Below are 20,364 nucleotides of genomic sequence, written 5' to 3'. Positions count from 1 at the left end.
TTTAAAATGTATGCATTAATCAATATCTGCCCTTGAAATTAAATATTAATAAATAAATTATGGCATAATCATAAAGAGTATTGGTTCGATTATTTTGATTGATTTGCTTTATTTGAGCTTTTCTACCACTTTTGGCCAATCGCTAAGATGAGGATAGGTGATAGTGTCATGAAATTGATGACGGAACGCTCACTAAGAACACTCATTCCCAGGCCGGGATTTTAAACCGAGACCCCCTGGCGTCGTAACGCGCTGTACTAACCCTCCTCCACGGAGATCAGCAGTTAGGGTATGTTCATCTTCATGCTTCTTGACAAAAATAAAATCTGGTTTATATTAGTTGCGTGAATTACTCCGGGAATTATGCGTGAAGTTTTCTTCGTAGACGTGAAGAATTGCAACTTTTATTAATCCAAATCACATTGAATTTAAATATATATATATTTATAAATGCCCTGAGGCAAATTTTTCACAGTTTATCTTATATTTTTATCGAGGAAGGTAAAGATAGCTGCGTTAAAAATAAAACAATTTTCTGAATCCATTTACCTTGTCAGTGTTCTTTGCAGAACAATATATCTGACAAACGGAATATTTTTTCAAGATAAGATATCTTGAAGTTGAGTGGGTAAATTTGAGTTAGAAATTCTTACACAATTAACAATTTTTCTTAGATTAGTATATCCCGTAACATTTGTGATTTGTGTTTGGAGATTCGAGCCTGAGTATGTGCAACGGCACCTTAAATTAAATATTTTAAATATAGTATATACCGTTTCATTGAATTGAGTTAGAATTTTTTGATACGTTGGAATCACACACAGCCTTTACATTGTCAATATACCGTGTTTATATGTATCTGTGGTGTGAGGCGGTAATACGTGGATGGATCAGAAAAAAAGGTTACAACAAGAAATGAAAGAAACAGAATGAAGATGGCTATACACACACATCACTTTTCCACGTAATCGACAAGGCGATTGAGACGTCCCTACTCATTGAACCAATTCGTGGTAGCTGCCTGGGCGCCATCGTAGGGGCAAGTCCGGGATGTATGGGGGAGGGTTCCACACTTCCCACCCGAATCATTTCGTCCCCTCGCGCCGTATTCACGTCTTGTTGCCGAACTTGGACGTCCACTGTGTGTACTATGGCGGCTTGCTACATCCTCCCTTCCCGATTCATATGACCTACGCCATTTCGCAACATATTGTCTACTGATGACACTTTCACCATACACTTCCACGAGTTGACGATGAATATCCGCTGCCGGAACATTCCTCGACCACAAGAAGCGTATGACACTTCGCACTTCCACAGCAGACCAATTCTGCAAACGTCTCGCCATTGGTTCGGCTACTACGCCACTAGCGGTAAACGTAAAGTTATCGAACCTCACCACTGGTATATGGCACTATCTGTTGCACCTGCGGGTAAACCAAGTACTTACCTCCTATTTCGTGCATTCACAGAGTGCTTGTTGTAACCTTTTTTTCTGATCCATCCTCGTACGTAAGGTTGAAATATAGAAAACATCTGCTTGTTCCCTTGAATTTTTGGAAAGTTCGCCTTGAAAACCGGGAATTATACTTGAATTTCATCGTGGTCCTAGAGTGGTCACCTGCATAAAATCTTGTAGTTTCCTGAGTCCAACATCACTAAATTGATTTAGTAAGTGCTGATTTTCATTGGCACGTTGAATTTTGAACACCCGAGAAATTGATACTAATCGATTAATGTACACCGGTAAAAATGATGCCAGGGCCCGGTACCTGGCCGCGACCCGGTGGTTGAGAAACACTTCCCTATGTGACTTCTTTTCAATGTGTAGGGAGAACGGGAAACTCGCTCTTTTTTTTTTTTACTGAGGCGTTTACCCCAAGGCTTATCTTATTGTTTGTCTCAGTTGCTCACTTCATGGCACTTTTCTGTTCCAGTACTTCAGGACATTGAAGTATCCTGATCGTGAGGACAGAAATTCTGGCGACATCTGACAAGCTTGAGAGATAATGGAGAACAAAATAGGTGAGGTATTGTATGCGAAAATATCTTCGTGGCTTTGCCATTTTCTTATTGATAAAAAGGAATATGGTGCATGTATAAAACAATATAATGCAAGAACAACGTTTTGCGAATGTGTTCAGGACATTTACTCGTTCATTGCACAATATTCGAGCGAATTTCTAATGCTTAATCGTTGTTGTGGACGAATAAATGTTGAACTTTTGCTTAAAAGTCCACAGAACGGCTACTCGGGAGTTAACCTACAACTTAAAGTGAGATCCGAACCACCATGTGCCTCCACTGGGTTTCGAATCCGGAACCTCTTGGTTACAAAGCTACAGCGTTACCAGTGGACGAAGAAATTAACGTTGCAGAATCTGAAGTTTCGGCGTCGAAAGCCAACTTTGCAAAACCTCCAAATACAGTATACTCCTTCGCACGTCGATCGTTGCATGGTTACTCTGATAAGAACGTGAATAATCTTGTAAAGATAATGAAAATTGACAGCGGTATTATAATTTGCTAAACGAAGTCAACATAAGATAATTTACAACCTGCCTTTAGGCAGCCATGAATTGTATATTTTCCAATGGTGTTGATGGGCCATTCCTGTTAATTGAAACTCCTTAGCAACACCACCATATTAGAAAAAAACTGGGAGACGCGTGCATGCGTAAGAAAGATGGAGTAAGGTGAGCAGCAGTAATTGTGTCACTCGCAGAGACCTGTCATGTATTGATTCCCGTTACTGTTGTGCTTGTTCAGTAGAAGGTAATTTCTGGAGCTTTCGTAAGAAGGATTTATCCATATATAAATACAAATTAATATTTTTTTTTACATCAGTTCTTTATGTAGCTTATGGTTTCATGTCGTTTTGAGGCATATATGAAATTCCGATACTAACCTACCTTTAGTAAGCCCTTAGAATTTGGATCGCTAAGAAATTCCAAGCTGGCTTAGGGTTGAGGAGCGGGTCGTGAATGATAAAAAACATGGTTTGAAACTGGAATCTCATAGTGACTCAGTTCAATTTTATAAGCTAATAAACATTACACCAATCAGTGCATTTCACTAAAGAATGTGTGACCTTTACAGAAGGCACACGAGTGCCAACCACACTTCCACGTACTACACCTTGGAAAGTTCATTGTAGGCTAACGAAGCTATGGCGCCTGGGTAATCATTTTCGAAACAAGTTACTACCCGAATTAGTTCTATGCAACACCAGCTTCTATTATTGTTATGGATATTTTAGTTCTCGGATATTTGTATTGCTTGAAGGGCTCATCTTCCCATTATAGACATTCACAAGTTTCGTTGTTGGGTTTGAGCTTATATTTTAAGTCCACTTTATGCACAGATGAACTAATCGGGACTGGACGTACATTTTAAAGTGTGATCAGAACCACTTGGTGTGCCTCAATCAAGTATCAAACTCGATACCAAGAAAAGGGGAAAGAGGGCAGGAAGAAGAGCAACTCGATACCCCTGGATTACAAGATGTGGCTCAAAAACTGTTAGCACCCCTAGTTCACAATACCCGACAAATATAATGATTAGAATTATCATGCTTGTGCCTTTTTCTCAAATTAACTTACAGTCGCTGTTCCTTGGTCTATGGAATTGATTTCAGACAACTATGCTGTCTTTTATCGAACATGGAAATGTCATGTTCAATTTTTCTTTCTAAAATGTACGTCATGTACTCAACAGCAACGTGGTACCGTTTTTGTAGACAGCATTATTTGAAAACCATGGTATTATATTAATTTTTAATGTACCGTCACGGACACTTTTGGGTTCGAATGAATACATTGATTTTCAATGGAATCGTTACAACACAGAAGTGTCCGTGTCTGTACCTAAATACTATTAGAACAATTGGCTCCTTTCTTTTTACCAGAAGTGTGTGCTTTATTTCTCCTTTATCACCATTGCTGCGGTTTCAACGTCGCCGAAGCATGTGTTGTTATTTCACAGCACTTTGCCTTCTTTCTGTTTCGACACATGAAAGGCCTTGAAACCTGTTGATGCATCGCTAATGCTTTCTTTGAAATGGTGATGTTCCTTGCCAGGCCTTGGAAAAAGTTGACCGAAGTACTTTACAGAAGGAGAGCGTCATCGGCAATCTGTTATTACGGATGAACTAATTACATTGTCATCTGCCATGTTTGGCTACTAGAGGAACAGGCGTACTTTAGTGTCCTTGGATTTGAATTTTGTTACCACTCTTTTTGCCCAATTCGTTATTATGTTTGCTACTTTATTTAAATACTGCCTTCTAGCACCTTTAGATTAACGACGTGGGAGATGAGAAAGTTACAATTGAGAAAAATGCAGAAGGAATGTGAAAGAATTGTCGGTGGCTTCGAAGCATTCGTTTCAAGAAACAGAAAAACCATGAAGGAACCGGTCATTATCAGCACGTGCCCAAGATTTTCGAAATGAGGGGGGGGGGGAGGGTTACGTAACTTATTTTAGTAGTCAGCCCTTATTGTGCCATCTTTTCCTACCTTTGGCGTTCTTTTTTTTACGAATGCTGTGCCAAAAGGGGGATTAGGACCACCACCAACCCTTCCCCCTTGGGCACACCACTGGTCATGATGGTCAACCACCGAGCTTTGGAAAATTAAGCCAACTCAATTTTTTTCGGCGGTGTCCTTTGTCAGTTTTGCTCTTATTTAAAAAATTCCCTTTTACATTTGCTGCTTTTAGAATGAACATGCCTCCATGCCGGAGAGGTTATCACAGCGATCTAAGACGCCAGAGGTCCCGGGTTCGAATCCCGCCACCGACCTGTTGTGAGTGTACCTTAATCAATTTCGTCAAAGCATCACTAATCCTCATCTTCGCGATTAGCCAAAAGCAGAAAAGCGAAGTAAAATAAACCAAATCAAAAAAAGAGAAAGTTTTAGAATGAGCAAGGTAAATCGGTTTACTCCCGAAGTCTCCAATCAACAAACGAGCCGATGACGTCATCTCAACCCAGCACCTATCGCTAACCCTCTTGCTCATGTTGTACACGTTGGTAGGCTCGCTAGGTAGTCAGGTGATGTTCTGAAAATAATCCTTATCCTCACAATTTCATATGAAATGGCAAATGGCAAGGCAATGGCAAAATCCGTTGCAACACACTCCTTCAGGAATTCCACTTTTGAGTACCTATGCGCAAACACGTAACACAAACCTATTTTATTTTACGCAGAAAACCCTAGACTGGAAATTCAAAGAATGTCTCTCTTCTGCAGACTTCCCACGCAATATAATGACCTCCCATCAAGTATTGACATATTCAATACAGAGTACGCCTTTCGGTCTTCTAGAAGAAAAAAATGTTTGCAAATAATCGAATGTATAATACTTATTTGACTTACTTTTGTTAATATTTTTGTTATTTTTCATATATTTTTTTTTGTTGCCAATTTCAGCCTAAAATGGTCATTTGTACTGTATCTGGAATTTTCTCAATAAATAAATAAATTCGATTCCTTGTGAATGGCCGAGCGCGTTCATAAATTGCATCCGAAAGAAAGTAACTTAGGTTCCGTTCATTTTCATCTCTTTGAAGCAAACGTACCTCCCCCTCCCTCTCTCTCTCTCTCTTTCTCTCTCTCTCTTTCTCTCTCTCTCTTTTTCTCTCAGATCGAACATAAAATCACTGTTTTTGCAAATGCCAGGGACCTTGTTTACGTAACCTCACTGTAGTTCAATGAGGTGTAAATATAAGTGCTGTCGTTATCACTCTCAAGTACATCGTTCGTGGAATCGATGGTGATACGGTGATATTTCGTAATAACCTTGGGCTGAAATAAAGTAATCGCCTGATATCTTATGGATTCGAAATAGAAGGTGGAGTCAAGCAAGGTGATCCCTTATCTGCAACGCTGTTTAGTATAGTGATAGACTCTGTATTGAAAAAGATGAAATTGAGAGGAAACATATCAACAAGATTAAAACAATGTATTGCATATGCCGATGACATCCTTATAACAGCAAGGACGAAAAAGACATTAATAGAAACATTTGAAGAACTAAAAAGTGAAGCTTTGAACATGGGGCTCGTAACTAATATGCAGAAAACTAAATATCTCAGATGTGTAAAAGGTAAAAGCTGATTACAAGACCTAATTATAAACGACGAGAGAGTAGAAGAAGTGAGATCTTTCAAATATCTTGGATCAGTTGTTAATGGCGACAACACAATTGAAGAAGAAATTAGAGAGAGAATTATTCTAGGTAATAAAGCATATTTCGCCAACTTAGCCCTATTTAAGAGTAAACTAATATCTAAATCTGCAAAACTGAGACTTTATTATAGCATAATAAGACCCATAACCACATATGCATGCGAAACTTGGACCCTCAAAGACTCATGTAAACAGAAACTCTCAATATTTGAAAGGAAAATCTTAAGAAGAATTTATGGCCCTCTAAAAGAACCTGATGGAAATTGGAGAATACAAACCAACGAAGAACTCAACAAGTTAATCAGGAATGAAAATATCATAAATTTCATAAAATCACAAAGACTAAGATGGTTTGGGCACGTAAATAGAATGTCTGATGAAAGACTAGTAAGAGAAATATATAAATGGAAACCACTTGGGACACGAGCCATAGGAAGGCCAAAGAAACGGTGGGAAGATGAAATAATTCAAGATCTGAAAGACATGAAAGTAAAGAATTGGACGAAGAGCATCCGGGATAGGAAAAAATGGAGAGATGTTGTTGAGAAGGCCAAAACTTTCAATACATGAAGTTGTAGCGCCTCAAGAAGAAGAAGATGATATCTTATGGATGGGAGTGAGCAAAAGCACCTCGTTGTAAAAGTTTCACAGATAACAAACACACACGTAAAATGGAGTGTGATGTATAATAGTGCCATCTTGACTTACTTTTGTTAATATTTTTAGCTTGTATTTAGCTTGAGTTAATGTGTCGATTATAAAAGAAATTCCTCTATAAATGTTAAAATTACTACAGTGTTCATCTCGTGAATAGATCAGTATGCTAAGCTAGAAAACATAGATTGAATATAAATATGACTATTGTAACTATCCAGTGGATTAAAACACCCTTCATAAATCACACATTATATTTCAAAGGTTGATCTGGTAAATTGGAGCGCAAGTGATAATCCAACGCTCTATGAACTTCATTTCTTGATATTGTTATTGCGTTTCAGCTTTGCATGTGAAGCTTTCATATCACGAAATGATTTTGTTACTGTTACTTTTAACAAAATCTTTTATAACTTCGTCGCCTTGTAATCAAGGAGTCCCGGATTCGAGGAGCAGTGGTTCGGATCCCACTTTAAATTGAATTGAATTGTTGTTTTAAGTCCACTTTACGCACAGATATAGCGGTAGGCTAATCGGGACTGGGACCTACAGTTCAAGGTGGGATCCGAACCACAGTGCAATGTGCCTCCACCGGTGCACATCATTAAGAATAATTCGTTAACAAACACCGTAAATGTAGTTTACATAGTTTTGGAAAGCGTTTGAACGCCACGTACATTCACGTGGCCATGGGTTCGGATTCCACCATGAGGATCCCCGCAGTAGTGTAGCGACAATGACATCCTTGACACCCTTCTAGCGATACCAATAATTTAAGTAAATTGGCGGAAATTCAGGGTCACCTTCGTTTCTGAGGTGACATAAAGCCGTAGGAGTGATTAATGAAAGCTGCAATACAAATAGATATTGACATTCTTCCGGGAATCCAACCGAAGGTTCTTTTCTTTAGTTTTTAACCCTCAGTTAACCGATGTGGACAACGTGTGCAAACGGTAAAATCGTCGAAGCTCCCTCCGATGTACTTGTAAATAATGGTAAGCTGGCTACAGGTACACTTTTTCTCTTTTTAGTACGTAAAATGTTTTTCTCCTAAAATTCAAGTTCACATGCGTTTTAATCAACTTTTTATATGCTGGACACACACATGAATTCGGATTTTTTTGCTATTAGCGTATAAACAACGTTCATGGACTCACTGTAAAAGTAAGAAGACAGATATTCTTACATATTTATACCTTGAATTGTTAGTATCTTTTTTCAGTGAAATGTTCATTAAAAACTCGAAGCCAGTATTGTCAATTGTAGTCACCTCGGCGCCCGAATACGTTCAAATTCAAATTCTTTATTTGCGTGGGCAAGGTTCAGCCTGAGACATTTCTACCACCTAACCCGTGTCATAGATTAATTTAAATTTATAATTTTTATACATATGTGGTTACAGTATTAATACAGTATACAATAAAATGTACGATTTAGTTACAGAATGCTACTCTTGATCAAGTAATTGTAATAAATGTTGTAGGAATAAAATGATACAAAAATTGTGAAAGACAACAACATAAAAATGAAAGAAAAAATATGTATACAAAATACATAACATAAACGTACAAATTACTTCATAGTATTTGAACGTTATGATCTCGCCACCAAGGGACCCAAGTTCGAGTCGTGGCGTAGGCATGAGTATCCCTTTTCTGGCGTTCATTTATCATTTCTAATCACCATTCATTCGCATCCTCGCGATTGGCGTAAAGTTGAAGAAAAGCGACGTAAAATGTTAAACATGTCACTTCTAACATGAAAACTTCAGAGAATATAATAATGAAGTGTTCCCCAAAATTAATATTTACAGGAAAATTATTACGGACTATCACCCATTGGATTCTTTGTTCATCGATGTTATTTCTCCTTTGAAATTCCTTTGAAACTTTCATTTCCTCGAAAGTTATTTTTCCCACGCGTGATTTTTTAAAAAATAACTAGCCCCAGTGTATTTTATCTCCGCAGATAAGCTTTCCGTTGATATTCAGAAATTCCAAGCTCTTTGGCCGGCATTCACATACAAGAAAAACATTTATTGCCCCATCAATACTTCGCTCGGTTCCTATCAAAAGAGCTTCGTCCTCCTACATAGTCCATATCTGACCCATACCCTCATAGAAGTTTTTACTATTGCTTAACACAGGGGATCCGAAACTTTGACACGTGCCAGTTTCGATGACACAATGAAAGTTGCAAGGAGGAATGGTTTCTCGGAATCGACGAGAGATGGCAGCACGCTATATAAAGAGGAGCAAAGGAAATTATAAAAAAACTTAGAGCGGAGAAGAGGGATTATATATATTATAGTAAATTGAGAAATATATAAAAGAAGAGTTCTAATACTGTAAAAGAAATAAATAGAATGTTGTATATAGTAAATTAAAATAATTAAGAATATGGCCGCATATGAAACGTTTAGGAAAGTTATTAAGTAAGCGAACGAATTCAGAAATCTATCTCTTTCTGATTCTCTGGCGAGGAGACCGTCGCCATGTTTTGGTTGCTTGTCCCCGATGGCGCTGTTGTCAAATTAGACGCCCCGAAGCACTTTACGGTTGCGCTCTTTATTAGTCGCACTGGGCCATCGGCAGCGCTTGTTATTAGCGATCCTGGTTATTTCCCTTGGTTGTTGTTTTAGGAGGAGGCGCTATTGTCAGATTAGACGCTCCTAAAAATCCTCTATAGCTTTGTTTCAATTCTCTACAAGGAATGCAACATAATGATTTGTCTATATTATTGAGAAGAGATATGGTAAAGAGAAATATTTGCGAGAAATGAGAGAATAAGACTTTTTCCAGTGGCAAAGAAGAATAGAAGAAATAAGAATTTGCTGTGGAAAGAATAAATAGAAGAATTTATCGAGAATATAAGAATATCTCATCGGAATATAGAAGATAATAAGAATTGCTGCTGAAAGAAGAAATAAGAATTGATATGAATAGAGGAAATAAGAAACAGCGATGAATAAAAGGGGATGACTATTTTTTTGTAAATAGGAGAAAGAGATTGTCATAAAAGGTAGAAGAAAGAAAAAGAAGATTATCCTTTTACCAAAGAAAAGAAGCGGAAATTGAAGAAAGAAGAAGCCATTCATATATTTTATCATAGAAGAAATTGACGAAAGAAGAAAAAGAAGCCTTGATTTCCTATAGAAGAAATTGATGAAAGAAGAAGCAGCCTTTATTTCCTATAGAAGAAGATTTTTGATAGAAGAAGAAGCCTTTTCGATAATCAAAGAAGAAGCAGCCTTATAAAAGAAGAAGCCTTTTCGATAATAAAAGAAGAAGAAGCCTTTTGATGATAAAAGAAGAAGAAGCCTTTTTCCTATAGAAGAAATAGATACAAGAAAAGAATACCTTTTCGATTATATATATATATATATATATATATATATATATATATATATATATGTATTTTTCTCTGTATTTTGTATTGATTATCAGAATATAGATCCGCATTTTACTATATCCTCTTGGCTATAAAACGCTTTTTTATTCGGAATTCTCGAATAAAGAACCTATCCCCCTGAGATTAAGATATCTGTAGCCGTGGTAAACAACATTTAAGTACGTACCCCTGAATAATAGTTTTTCTCATGGCATTGTAACCATGAGAGAAGAAGCAGGAGATGTTTCATGAAAAGAGGGGTATTTTTTTTTACTTCTCGAGGTAATGTACTTTGTGAGTCAGCGTTTTATTTTTATTTTTTTAAATTCTGTAACATTTATCATTAAGTAACAAACCGAGAATATTGCTCCTTCCTTTGCTTTTTTTACACACATACATACATACATACATACATACATATATATATATATATATATATATATATATATATATATATATATATATATATATATATATAGGATGTTTCCGTGCTGATGATACAAACTTTCAGGGATGATGGAGAAGGGCACATGTGTCAGTTTGAGATAAGGAACCAGTCACCTGATCTGACCCCACTTGATTTCTTCTTGTGGGGTCATGTGAAAAGTCTTGTGTAAGTCACCTGTCGAGACTGAAGAGGATCTACTGGCAAGAATTCTCGCTGCCTGCGACATTGTTCGAACCACCCCGGGGTTGCTCCAGCGGGTACGCCAGAACTTTGTGCGACGATGTCATGCCTGCAACTAAGCTGGGGGACGCCAGTTTGAACAACTGTTGTGAATGTAGCAGCTGTGAAACGTGTGCAGGTAATAAAAGTATTACATCTTCATACACCGATTTTCGCTTATAACTTTCGACTAAGTCGTTTCCGGACCAGGGTTCCATATTTCAAATTGATACAGGTGTCCTTCTCCATCATCCCTGAAAGTTTGTATCATCGGCCCGGAAACACCCTGTATAGTTTATCGAGGAAGTACGTATAGATAAATGTCTTTTCACACTCATATTGCGTAAATACTCCTCCTCTTTCCTGTAAAGCGCATTGGTGTTTTATTACCTTGCTGCACATTGCTTGAACAAGGGGTGTTGTGCTTTTAGAATTCCACGCGAAAGAGCCACGTTACTCAAAATAACATACATACAGCTGTTGATAGAACTATCTTGAAATGTAAATGACTAAACCATACATTACCATAAAATATATTGTAGTTCATGGAGGAACGACTGTGATGAAACGAAAGTAATAAAAGTAGTGGATTTGCCGTCCCAGGAAGGAAGGATTTAATATAGTTATTAATGCTGCATGTAATAACCTAGATCACCAAGGTATTCCTTAGGACACCTGTTTAGAATTTTCGATGGTCTTTTTTATTACATCGGTCTTTCTAATTAATATAAGAATCAACAGCTATCGCATCATGCCGATGAAATTGCAAACATTTCTCATCATTTGACACATTGTCTGCACTATTGAACTGAGAATGTTGTTCACTGTATGCATATTGTTAATACAGGGTGTCTGAAAAGTCGCGCAACCGATACTTTGAATGTGCGTAACATCAGTACAAAAAGCGATAGACATCAACTTTGGATACATTTTTAAACATTAAAGAAGAAAATGATTCTCTACATGAATATTCAGTACGGGAAAAGTTACGAAGTTGTAAAAAAGTTTTTGTACAAAGTAAAAAAAAAAAGCATGGATAAAATACAGCTATGGAGTCGCTTGCAATAATTTTCGATGGTCTCTGTGGTTTGATTGATTTATTGAGTTGGTGTTTTAAGTCCACTTTATGCACAGTAAGGCTTGCACATTAAGGCTAATCAGGACTGGACCTACAGTTTAAAGTGGGATCCGAACCACTATGTGGCTCCACCGGGTATCGAACCCGGGATCCCTTGAATACATGGACCGGTTTAGAAGAAAGTTAACTAAGAGTATGTAAGTCTCTTAAAACCACGTGTCATTTTTGTATGTTATTATTTTTGTTGTATTATGTTATTATTTTTGTCCTCATGTTCTATAAAATCGTTCCAATGTAAAATGGCTAACGCTGTATTTGGAATCTTCTATTAAATAAATAAATAAATAAATAAATAAATACAAGGCGACGACGCTACCACTGCGCCATCGGGGTGGCCCGATGGTCTCTGTGGATACTTATCGCTCTGATAAATGAACGATAAATGTTTACGCATGCTTTACAGACGATTGAGGTGGCTAATTATTGCATATTCATAAACTCTGTAGCCCGTTACACTAATAAGGATATCCTTAAGAAAAGTAACATGAGAGAATGTCAAAATGCCATAAAAATATATTACAGTGGAAAAGGCGTTTGCCTCTAGAAAATAAACCTCCTTATACAGGAATAGTCGTCGGAGCAAGTTGCATGGAAACTACCTAAATTTCCTTTACACAACATAGTTAAATCGGTTCAAGAATAAAGTAAAGGTAAGTAAAAATATTACTGTTTGGTGTGAAGAGTATCCAAATAATTTATTTTCTTTGTGGAACAACACAATGAGGCGTCAATGGTTGGAGAGAGAATAGGTATGGTGTTTCCGGTTTCATTCTGTCTTCCTTCCTTTACATCGATCCCTTTTACCTGTTATCGTAGGCATAGGGCATTTTTTCTCAAATGTTTCTAACATTGTTTCTTTTTCTTAATTTGGTCCTAGTTTCCGTATTCCTTTTGTAACAGGGTCAACAAATTAATAGTTCTTTTCCGATTGAAAGTAACTGATCAAAGAGACTACATGCACAGACGCATATTTGTCACTCTGCCGAACAGAAATCCACCCTCCCCCAAACTTGCCATGTGGTTGCATTATGTTTTATCTGTTGTTATCATCGCTCTAATAAATTCAGAACACATACACTAGCACACACGATGTAACATTGTAATATACGTGTGTACGGCAGAGAGATGGGAGAGCATGTCTACGTCCATATCACTCTGAAGCAACGCATGTTATTTTTGCAGCCAAAGAATCTAAATATTCCTGGTCGTCTGTCTTGGTTTTGTCGATCGTGATCGTTCAGTGTCCTTTTCGCATCATGTTCCTGTGATAAGTACGTGGGCAATGGTTTTCCAGTAGTCAGGACTGCACAGCATGACATGTCACGCCACGACGGTATCAGATTAGACGCAACACTTTTAAATTGTGTCAAAGCGGAAGCCAAGACATATTAAAATTTTCTGATTCTGTTATCGTATTGTACTTTGCTCCTGGCTGTAAAATGTACCAAATATACCATTTTAATGTTGTTTTTTTTCTGTTCATAGTGTGGTGAAATTGCTCCTCCTTTCTCCTAAATATACTCGCGCACGATCTAGAGATTGAATCACAAGATAGGTCTGCACTTTGGATGGGAAAGCGAGAGATACAGTTAAATATGAAGTTGTGTAAAATTCTGCATGTGCATTTTTTCCCTTCAATATGTAAAGCCTTCAAGGGCAAATGTGCCGGTGCGACAATTACCGGTTGTGAGTGAGACCATGGGACGTGCTGCAAGCAGCTGACGGTGCAGGCCATTTGCACTTCACTCGGAAGGAACTCCTGCAATATCTGAATGGCAAAGTCTGATTTGGGGGGAAGGTAGGCCCGAACTTGCTATCTCAATTCACAAAATATCAACTACCTAAATGCACTATTTTTACATTTTTGTCTGGCACCTCTGGAATGCTTACTTTAAATTGGCCAACCTATTTCGAGAAAATATAATTTTTGCTCCAGTTGAAATAGAAACATATCATTAGTACAAGCTAGCGGCGGGTAATATCTTACGTTATACAAATCGTATATGCTGTGTAACTGTTTGATACAGCTTTTCATTGGCTTGTGATTCGTATCCCCCCTCCTGTCTGGAGAGACAGTTGCTAACGCACATGTGGAATGCCGAGAAACACCTGCACAGAATTTCTCTTCTGTGGGTAAGAATGCTCATACACACGCTACGCCAGGGGTTATCATACTTTCGCCTTACCACCAAGAAACGTTACGAAGCTTTCAATGCTAACATTTAAAATTATTGTCCTTTTTATTTCTAAGTGGATCCTGTTCCCGTAAGGGTGCAAATAGCTTCAGTGCAGACGTATCCACCATAATGTTTAATAAACAATACTACAGACCAGAAGTTTTATCTTGGTTCAGTTCACGCCACTAGTGGTCTGTCGGCTATTGTCGTCAAACGTATGTTTGGTGCAAGCATGGCGACTGGCCATGCTTTTGCATAATCACAGACACTTCTGGCTTGTAACTATACCATTTATTTTCAGTGGTATCGTTTCAACGCAGAAGTGTCCGTGACTGTACGAGCCCTTCGAAATGGAAAGCAAATAACATTAGTGAGTTATTCAAGTCATTAGAAGGCAAAATCTTTCCCGCTCACCATCTGAAATACCTGTTGTGTATATAGAACCTTAACCTTAGAAATTTATACTCTAAAAGTATATAAACTGGCAACCAAGTGTTCAAATTCCCCTCTCAAAGCGAAGGGCGAGCTCTGGCTGGCAGAGAACATTGCACGCGCTGTTTAAACGGCACTGTCAGTGGGTGGAACCACTCACGTAATGGTTGACTTAATCTTCCGACAGACTACCGAGTGGCGGGAGCGGTACCAGGATAAACCTTCCGAGGTATAATTCTGCACATAACACCCATCGTTAGCACGACGAAAGGAAAGTAAAACAATATACCAAACTTCGGGAAGAGCGTTCATATTTCCGTCTCAAGTCGAAACACACCTCTGTGATCAGTAGAATGGAGGAACTAGCCCAAGGAAAAGATGTTTCATGTGCGTCATTCATTACAGTGTTTCCATCTTACACGCAAAACTCACCGCATTGCGGAATTACTTGACTCGGATCGTCCCAATTTCAGTCGAATGATAGTTAATTTCAGCCAAACGAACCTGGCGGACATTGAGTCGACAGAATTTCCAGAAAATGTTTTCTTCGGTGGGAAGCATTTTTTGCTGACCTAGTTCTGCCCTCTTTATTGATCCTTGGACACGAAGCACCTGGTACCAAGGTAGATAGATGTTCATAATTTATCTCGGTTGTCACTGGCTTGTGAAACGTTTTATGTTCACAGTCAGAATGCAGTAAATATTCTTGCGACATGCATTGTTCTGTATCCAAGGAAGGTGTGACATGGTAGAACATTTCCAAAGCTTTGCTTCTTTCCTTCATATGTAGTATACATATGTCACTATGTTATTTTGGCGTTACATTGATAAGTACAGCGTATAACTACACATATGCTGTTTTCTTACAATATAAGTTAACGTAATGTAAATATACAATAAATCAGCATTTATTTCAAACATGTGTGAGTTAACAGTAAATATGCACTATTTAGCCAGCACATCGCAGTATTTTAAGCAGTGCAGAAAAATTATATTAATACTGAAATATTGTTGTATCGGAAACGTAGTGTGATCATTTTGGAACGAATTGTCAAAGAAGTATACACTCCTTATTGAATTTTTCTCTTCGAAATTTTAGAAAATTTTAACTGGCGAAAATGGAGGTTTGCTTGATTTTGGGTCTTTCCTTACGTTGCCGCCTTATTTATACAGTTTAATATACTATAACGTGCATTTTGTGTGTGTGTGAGGGAGAGATTTTAGGTATTGTTAATGTGTCCGTGTGCTGTATGTTACTTTTAGTAAATTTTAAAATTGGCGCAAACTGATAATGACCAAAGATTTGTCTGTGCTCATTGTGAAAATTAAAATCGAGGTAGGTAAAACAGCAGCGCTGACCGCCGTGTTGGAATGGTTAGCCAAACACGCTGCGCCAGCGGCCCCGGGTTTGAATCCCTGCCTGGGATGGGTGTCGTTTGTGAATGTCCCCTCATCACTCATCCTCGTCGTCGCGAGTAGCGAAAAGTTGAAGAAAAGCGACGTCAAATAACCAGAATCAAATCAAATCCAAGTTAAAACAGCGGAAGCAAAAGTTCAGGCGAAACCGAGACTGACTCGATAGCTCAGTTGGTAGAGCAATGTTACGGTATGTTAGACACCCTGGTTCGAATCCAGTCCAGCCTGCATTTTCTGCCTAAATTTCTACGTAGATTTTGTGTGTTTGAGAAAATATCGGTAAATTACGTTAGAGATGACACTTCCTGCAGTCTTTTGCTACTGAACTCGCAAGACAATTTGAGAATCGTTACCTTAACGAATTGGTGAAGTTAACTCCCGTTGCTTTTGTTGTACTCGTACTTTATTGCTATCTCGCTCATTCTGCGTTTTTTTCGGAGTTACTAAAATGTCAAGCGGGTATGTTTCCCGTTTTTTTCAGTCTGCGTTCCGGCAAATAATTTTTATTTGACAGCATTTTTTTTAGTATTCTGAATAACGATTTCGTCCCTTCACAATCACTATTTTTATATAGCTAACCAGATTCCCATCTGTTTACGCTGTGAAGCTGCCGTAGTGGCGTTACAGAAATCTGGATGCACCCGTAAATACTATATTAATCGATCTCCTTTCGCCGCGAGATCAACGTAATCTTATTGTTTTCTTGTTGTTAAGATATGAGACAGACATTTTACGCGTAGCACAAAGGATGAAAAATGAAATACTAACTCACGAAGTAAAAATAATCGCAGCGCAGGTAATGGGCAACAAAGTTAAACGTATTTCCACTTACGATCAAGCTTTGTGTCCGCGCGATGCTACAGTGACACAAAAGAATCTGCCTTTGATGAGCAGACGTGCCTCTTTCTCTGCGTGTCGTATAGCGTAAGAAGCGGAAACGTGACGACTGTAATGTAATGCGAGATGGCTTCACCTTTGTTCGCTGATAATGAAGAATGATCCCAAGTTCTCCCAGGAGACGGGAGTATAAACGACATTAGTGGTTTTGTGTGTTGCACAATTATTGAATGTGACTCGCTGATGAAAGCGACGCGATGCAATGAATTTCGACTGTAAAGAATGTCTCGTAATGGAACAAATTAATCATCTGTTTACAGTTTGTGACATTCAACAGAGTAATTGCAACGGAAGCGCCAAATTGTATTTTACTATAATTCAAATTAAAGCAGGCCAGCTGACCTCCGTGGTTAGCACAGCGCGCTCCTACCGGCCTGTGCATGGGATTATTTGTGAGTGTTCCCACATATATTTCTTCATATCGTCACTCATACTCATCTTCGCGATTAGCCAAGAGGGGCAAAATAAACGAAGTAAAATAATTCAAATCACACAAATCGATTCCCGGGGTGGGTAAACTAAGGTCGGATTTTGTCCCGCATAAAGCGACTCTGGGGCCCACCCAGCGTAAATCAGTAGGTACCTGGGGCAACCCTGGAGGTAAAGGCGGCTTCAGCGTGATGTAGATCGCATCACCTCTAAAATGACAGAGATCCTACCCCCACATCCCCTAAATGTACCTTTATGGCACGTTGCTAATGCACGTGGCCAATCAAGCCATTAAAACAGGCCACTACGATTGCCATTAAAATACAAAACAGTTTTCAAGGAGTCTGCAGTGAATAAATCAGAGTTGAGCAACTCGTGTGGACTTGTGAAGGCCAGCAAGCGCTCCGTGCGATGCGAGCTTCCCGCCTGCATACTGAATCTCATGGGCAGTAACCAGTAGCAATACTGCACTGGTAAGAACCATATGGGGAGAGGTTCTCACTGCACCAACGCGATCTCCCGTCTCGCTCACTCCCCGAGTACCGTTGCTCGCCCTGCAGTCTACATGTGCATACGAGAGCGTTCCTTCACAAATACGGCGCGTTGCCCAGGCCTGGAGTAAATAAATCGCATGAAAAGCAAGTAGCAACACATCTTTCAAATTCTTTCTGAAAGAATCCAAATTTTGAACGTGACATTCACAAGGAGGAATCTCAGGTTGATTTATTGAATCTGTAGAGGTGAATTCTCGTAGGGAATTCTCTTTCGAATTGTGCCGCTTAATTTTTCTCGTTTCCCTTGTTTCACATAATAGGGGGAATGAACTGAAACGTAGTCGCAGTTCAACGACAGAAAAAAAATAGTTCTGTATTACTTGCTCAGAACTGTTCTTCTATGGAAAGTTAGTTATCAAATCCTGTTTGCAATGTAATTTAGGTTTGTCTACTTTTAAGGATGAAAATTGCCGGCCGCCGTGGCGGAGTGGTTAGCACATCGCACTACGACGTCGGGGGTCCCGGGTTCGAATCCCGGTCTGGGCGTGGATGTTTGTGAGTGTCCATTCATCAATTTCATCATATTATCACTCATCCCCATCTTCGTAAATTAGTCTAAAGTGGCACAAAAAGCGAAGTAAAATAAAGCAAATCAATCAATTAAAGGTGATAATGGAAGGTGCCGATATTAATTGATAAATAACAACCGTATCGCCGATATTGAAATCATTAGATATGTTATTTTATGTTTCTGTTAGTTTTATTAATACTTTTTCTCTTGTTAGATCTTATATATATAGCTCTTGTCTAGTCTTACGGCGGGCAGCCTACATGCTGGCAAAGGAAGTGGGAAGCGGGGAATACGTCGCAGAACAACCAGACAACAGCGGTAGCGCCGAGAGACACGACGTGGCGGGAAGAAGTACTACGTGAACCTCGTTCTACAGGCTACTGCGTTTCTTATCGCGCAGGATTGGTCGCTTCCCCGCTCCTCACTTTCCTTGCCAGCATGGAGGCCACCCACCGTAAGACTGGACAAGAGGTGTAGTAGTAGCATATTGCACTCATGGAGGAAATGTGTGTATGTACAGTTTCCTTGTAATCTATTCTCATCACAAAGGCATGGAATCTTGTGCGCATGTGGAAGAGCTGTTAATTTGCCGTCTTCTCGAGAAAGAAGTAATCAATTAATACAAACGTCGCTGCTATACAACATCGACAAACTATCATAGCGTGTCTCGGTAAAGCGGTCAACTGACGATCTAACCACAGAAGTTTCCGGGTTCGAGTCCCAGCCCAGGCATAGGTGCTCTTCTATAAGTACCCCTTCATCAGTAGTCATAATTCATCCTTATCATCGCCGTTAGCCTAGGTGTAGATGAAAAGCGACGTAAAAAAGGTACGTTGTTTTTTTGCCGACAGTTCTTTCTCGCCATCGTAGTTCTGTAAATATACATTTTCCAGTAATATTTGTAGGGACTATTTTCTTTAACAAGTGTATTAAATCATGAAAATGTTTTATCTGTATAGAGATGAAGGAAACTGTACAAATCGTCAAATGTGATGCTCAACATGGGAACTATAATTGACTGTACTCGGTCATATTAACATAGAGATAGTCTTCGTAATACATAATTAAATTGTCGGCTCGATGGCTGTGCGCGTAAAGTGGTTGACTTCCGATCTCGCCACCCGAGTTCTTGGGTTCAAGTTCCGATCTTGCCATGGGTGTTTGTTGTGAGTGTAATCACTCATCGTCGCGTTTGACCAAAAGTGGCAGAAAGGTGGCTAAATAACAAAAATACAAATACATAATTTAATTGTATTTCCTTGAATATTTATTTCCCTATCACACATCGTGATGCGTGACTCACCGTCCATATGAGATATAGATACAGATGAACTTTCCTTCCGAAGACAACGCCAAAACTATGTGACAACATTTAAGATTTCGTAACAACCTAATCTAAAGAATAATTCGGACACACATCATAGCCAAGTCGCATCTATAACGAAATCGCCTATTCATTCAATTTTATCCCCGCCTGAGAGCTGTGGAAAAGTGTCCATTCTAATGTGGCAGTGGATCGGGTTTTATTGTGAGCATTTCGCCCGACGCAAGCATATCCCAGGTACTCAGATGTGGGGCTAAACGGACAGAAATGCCACAGCCTTCTCGCAGATCCTGTACTCGTACGTTCGATTACATCGAATGCAGACACAACGGTCACTGCTTCTACTGTAAGTACCATTCCTTCAAGTGAGGGTGTTCTTATGTTTCCATTGGTTTCTCGTCCACTAGACCAGTTTGCTTGATCATTTGAATTGTGGTCATTAATGTACGCAGGATAGTTCGTAGTTAATTATATCTTGTCGCTGTAGTACATATATTCTAGGCATACATTATGCGTGAATATCAATAGGGATTACCAAGAAGTCCAGATGACTTTATATCCGTATAGTTAAAATAATGCGGATA

General features: G+C 38.8%; 1 protein-coding gene across 3 annotated transcripts in view; it reads left to right on the top strand.

The window, feature by feature from the left end:
* LOC145986573 (glycoprotein-N-acetylgalactosamine 3-beta-galactosyltransferase 1-like) overlaps positions 1-20,364 on the top strand; it is a 115,350-nt gene that overhangs the window by 64,635 nt on the left and 30,351 nt on the right. The window contains exon 1 of one of the 3 annotated variants that reach the window (XM_083120733.1): positions 19,988-20,126. The exons of the other annotated variants lie outside the window; for them this stretch is intronic. Within the exon in view, the coding sequence (XP_082976859.1) occupies positions 20,048-20,126 (79 nt within the window). The 5' untranslated portion in view covers positions 19,988-20,047. Of the gene's footprint in view, positions 1-19,987; positions 20,127-20,364 lie in introns of those variants that run through there. 3 annotated transcript variants of the gene reach the window in all.

This window comes from Lepisma saccharinum, chromosome 4 (genome assembly GCF_977018435.1).
Source record: "Lepisma saccharinum chromosome 4, izLepSacc3.1, whole genome shotgun sequence".
In the NCBI taxonomy this organism is placed as follows: domain Eukaryota; kingdom Metazoa; phylum Arthropoda; class Insecta; order Zygentoma; family Lepismatidae; genus Lepisma; species Lepisma saccharinum.
Note: the sequence above shows the minus strand (reverse complement) of the source record. Positions and strands in the feature narration are given on the sequence as shown.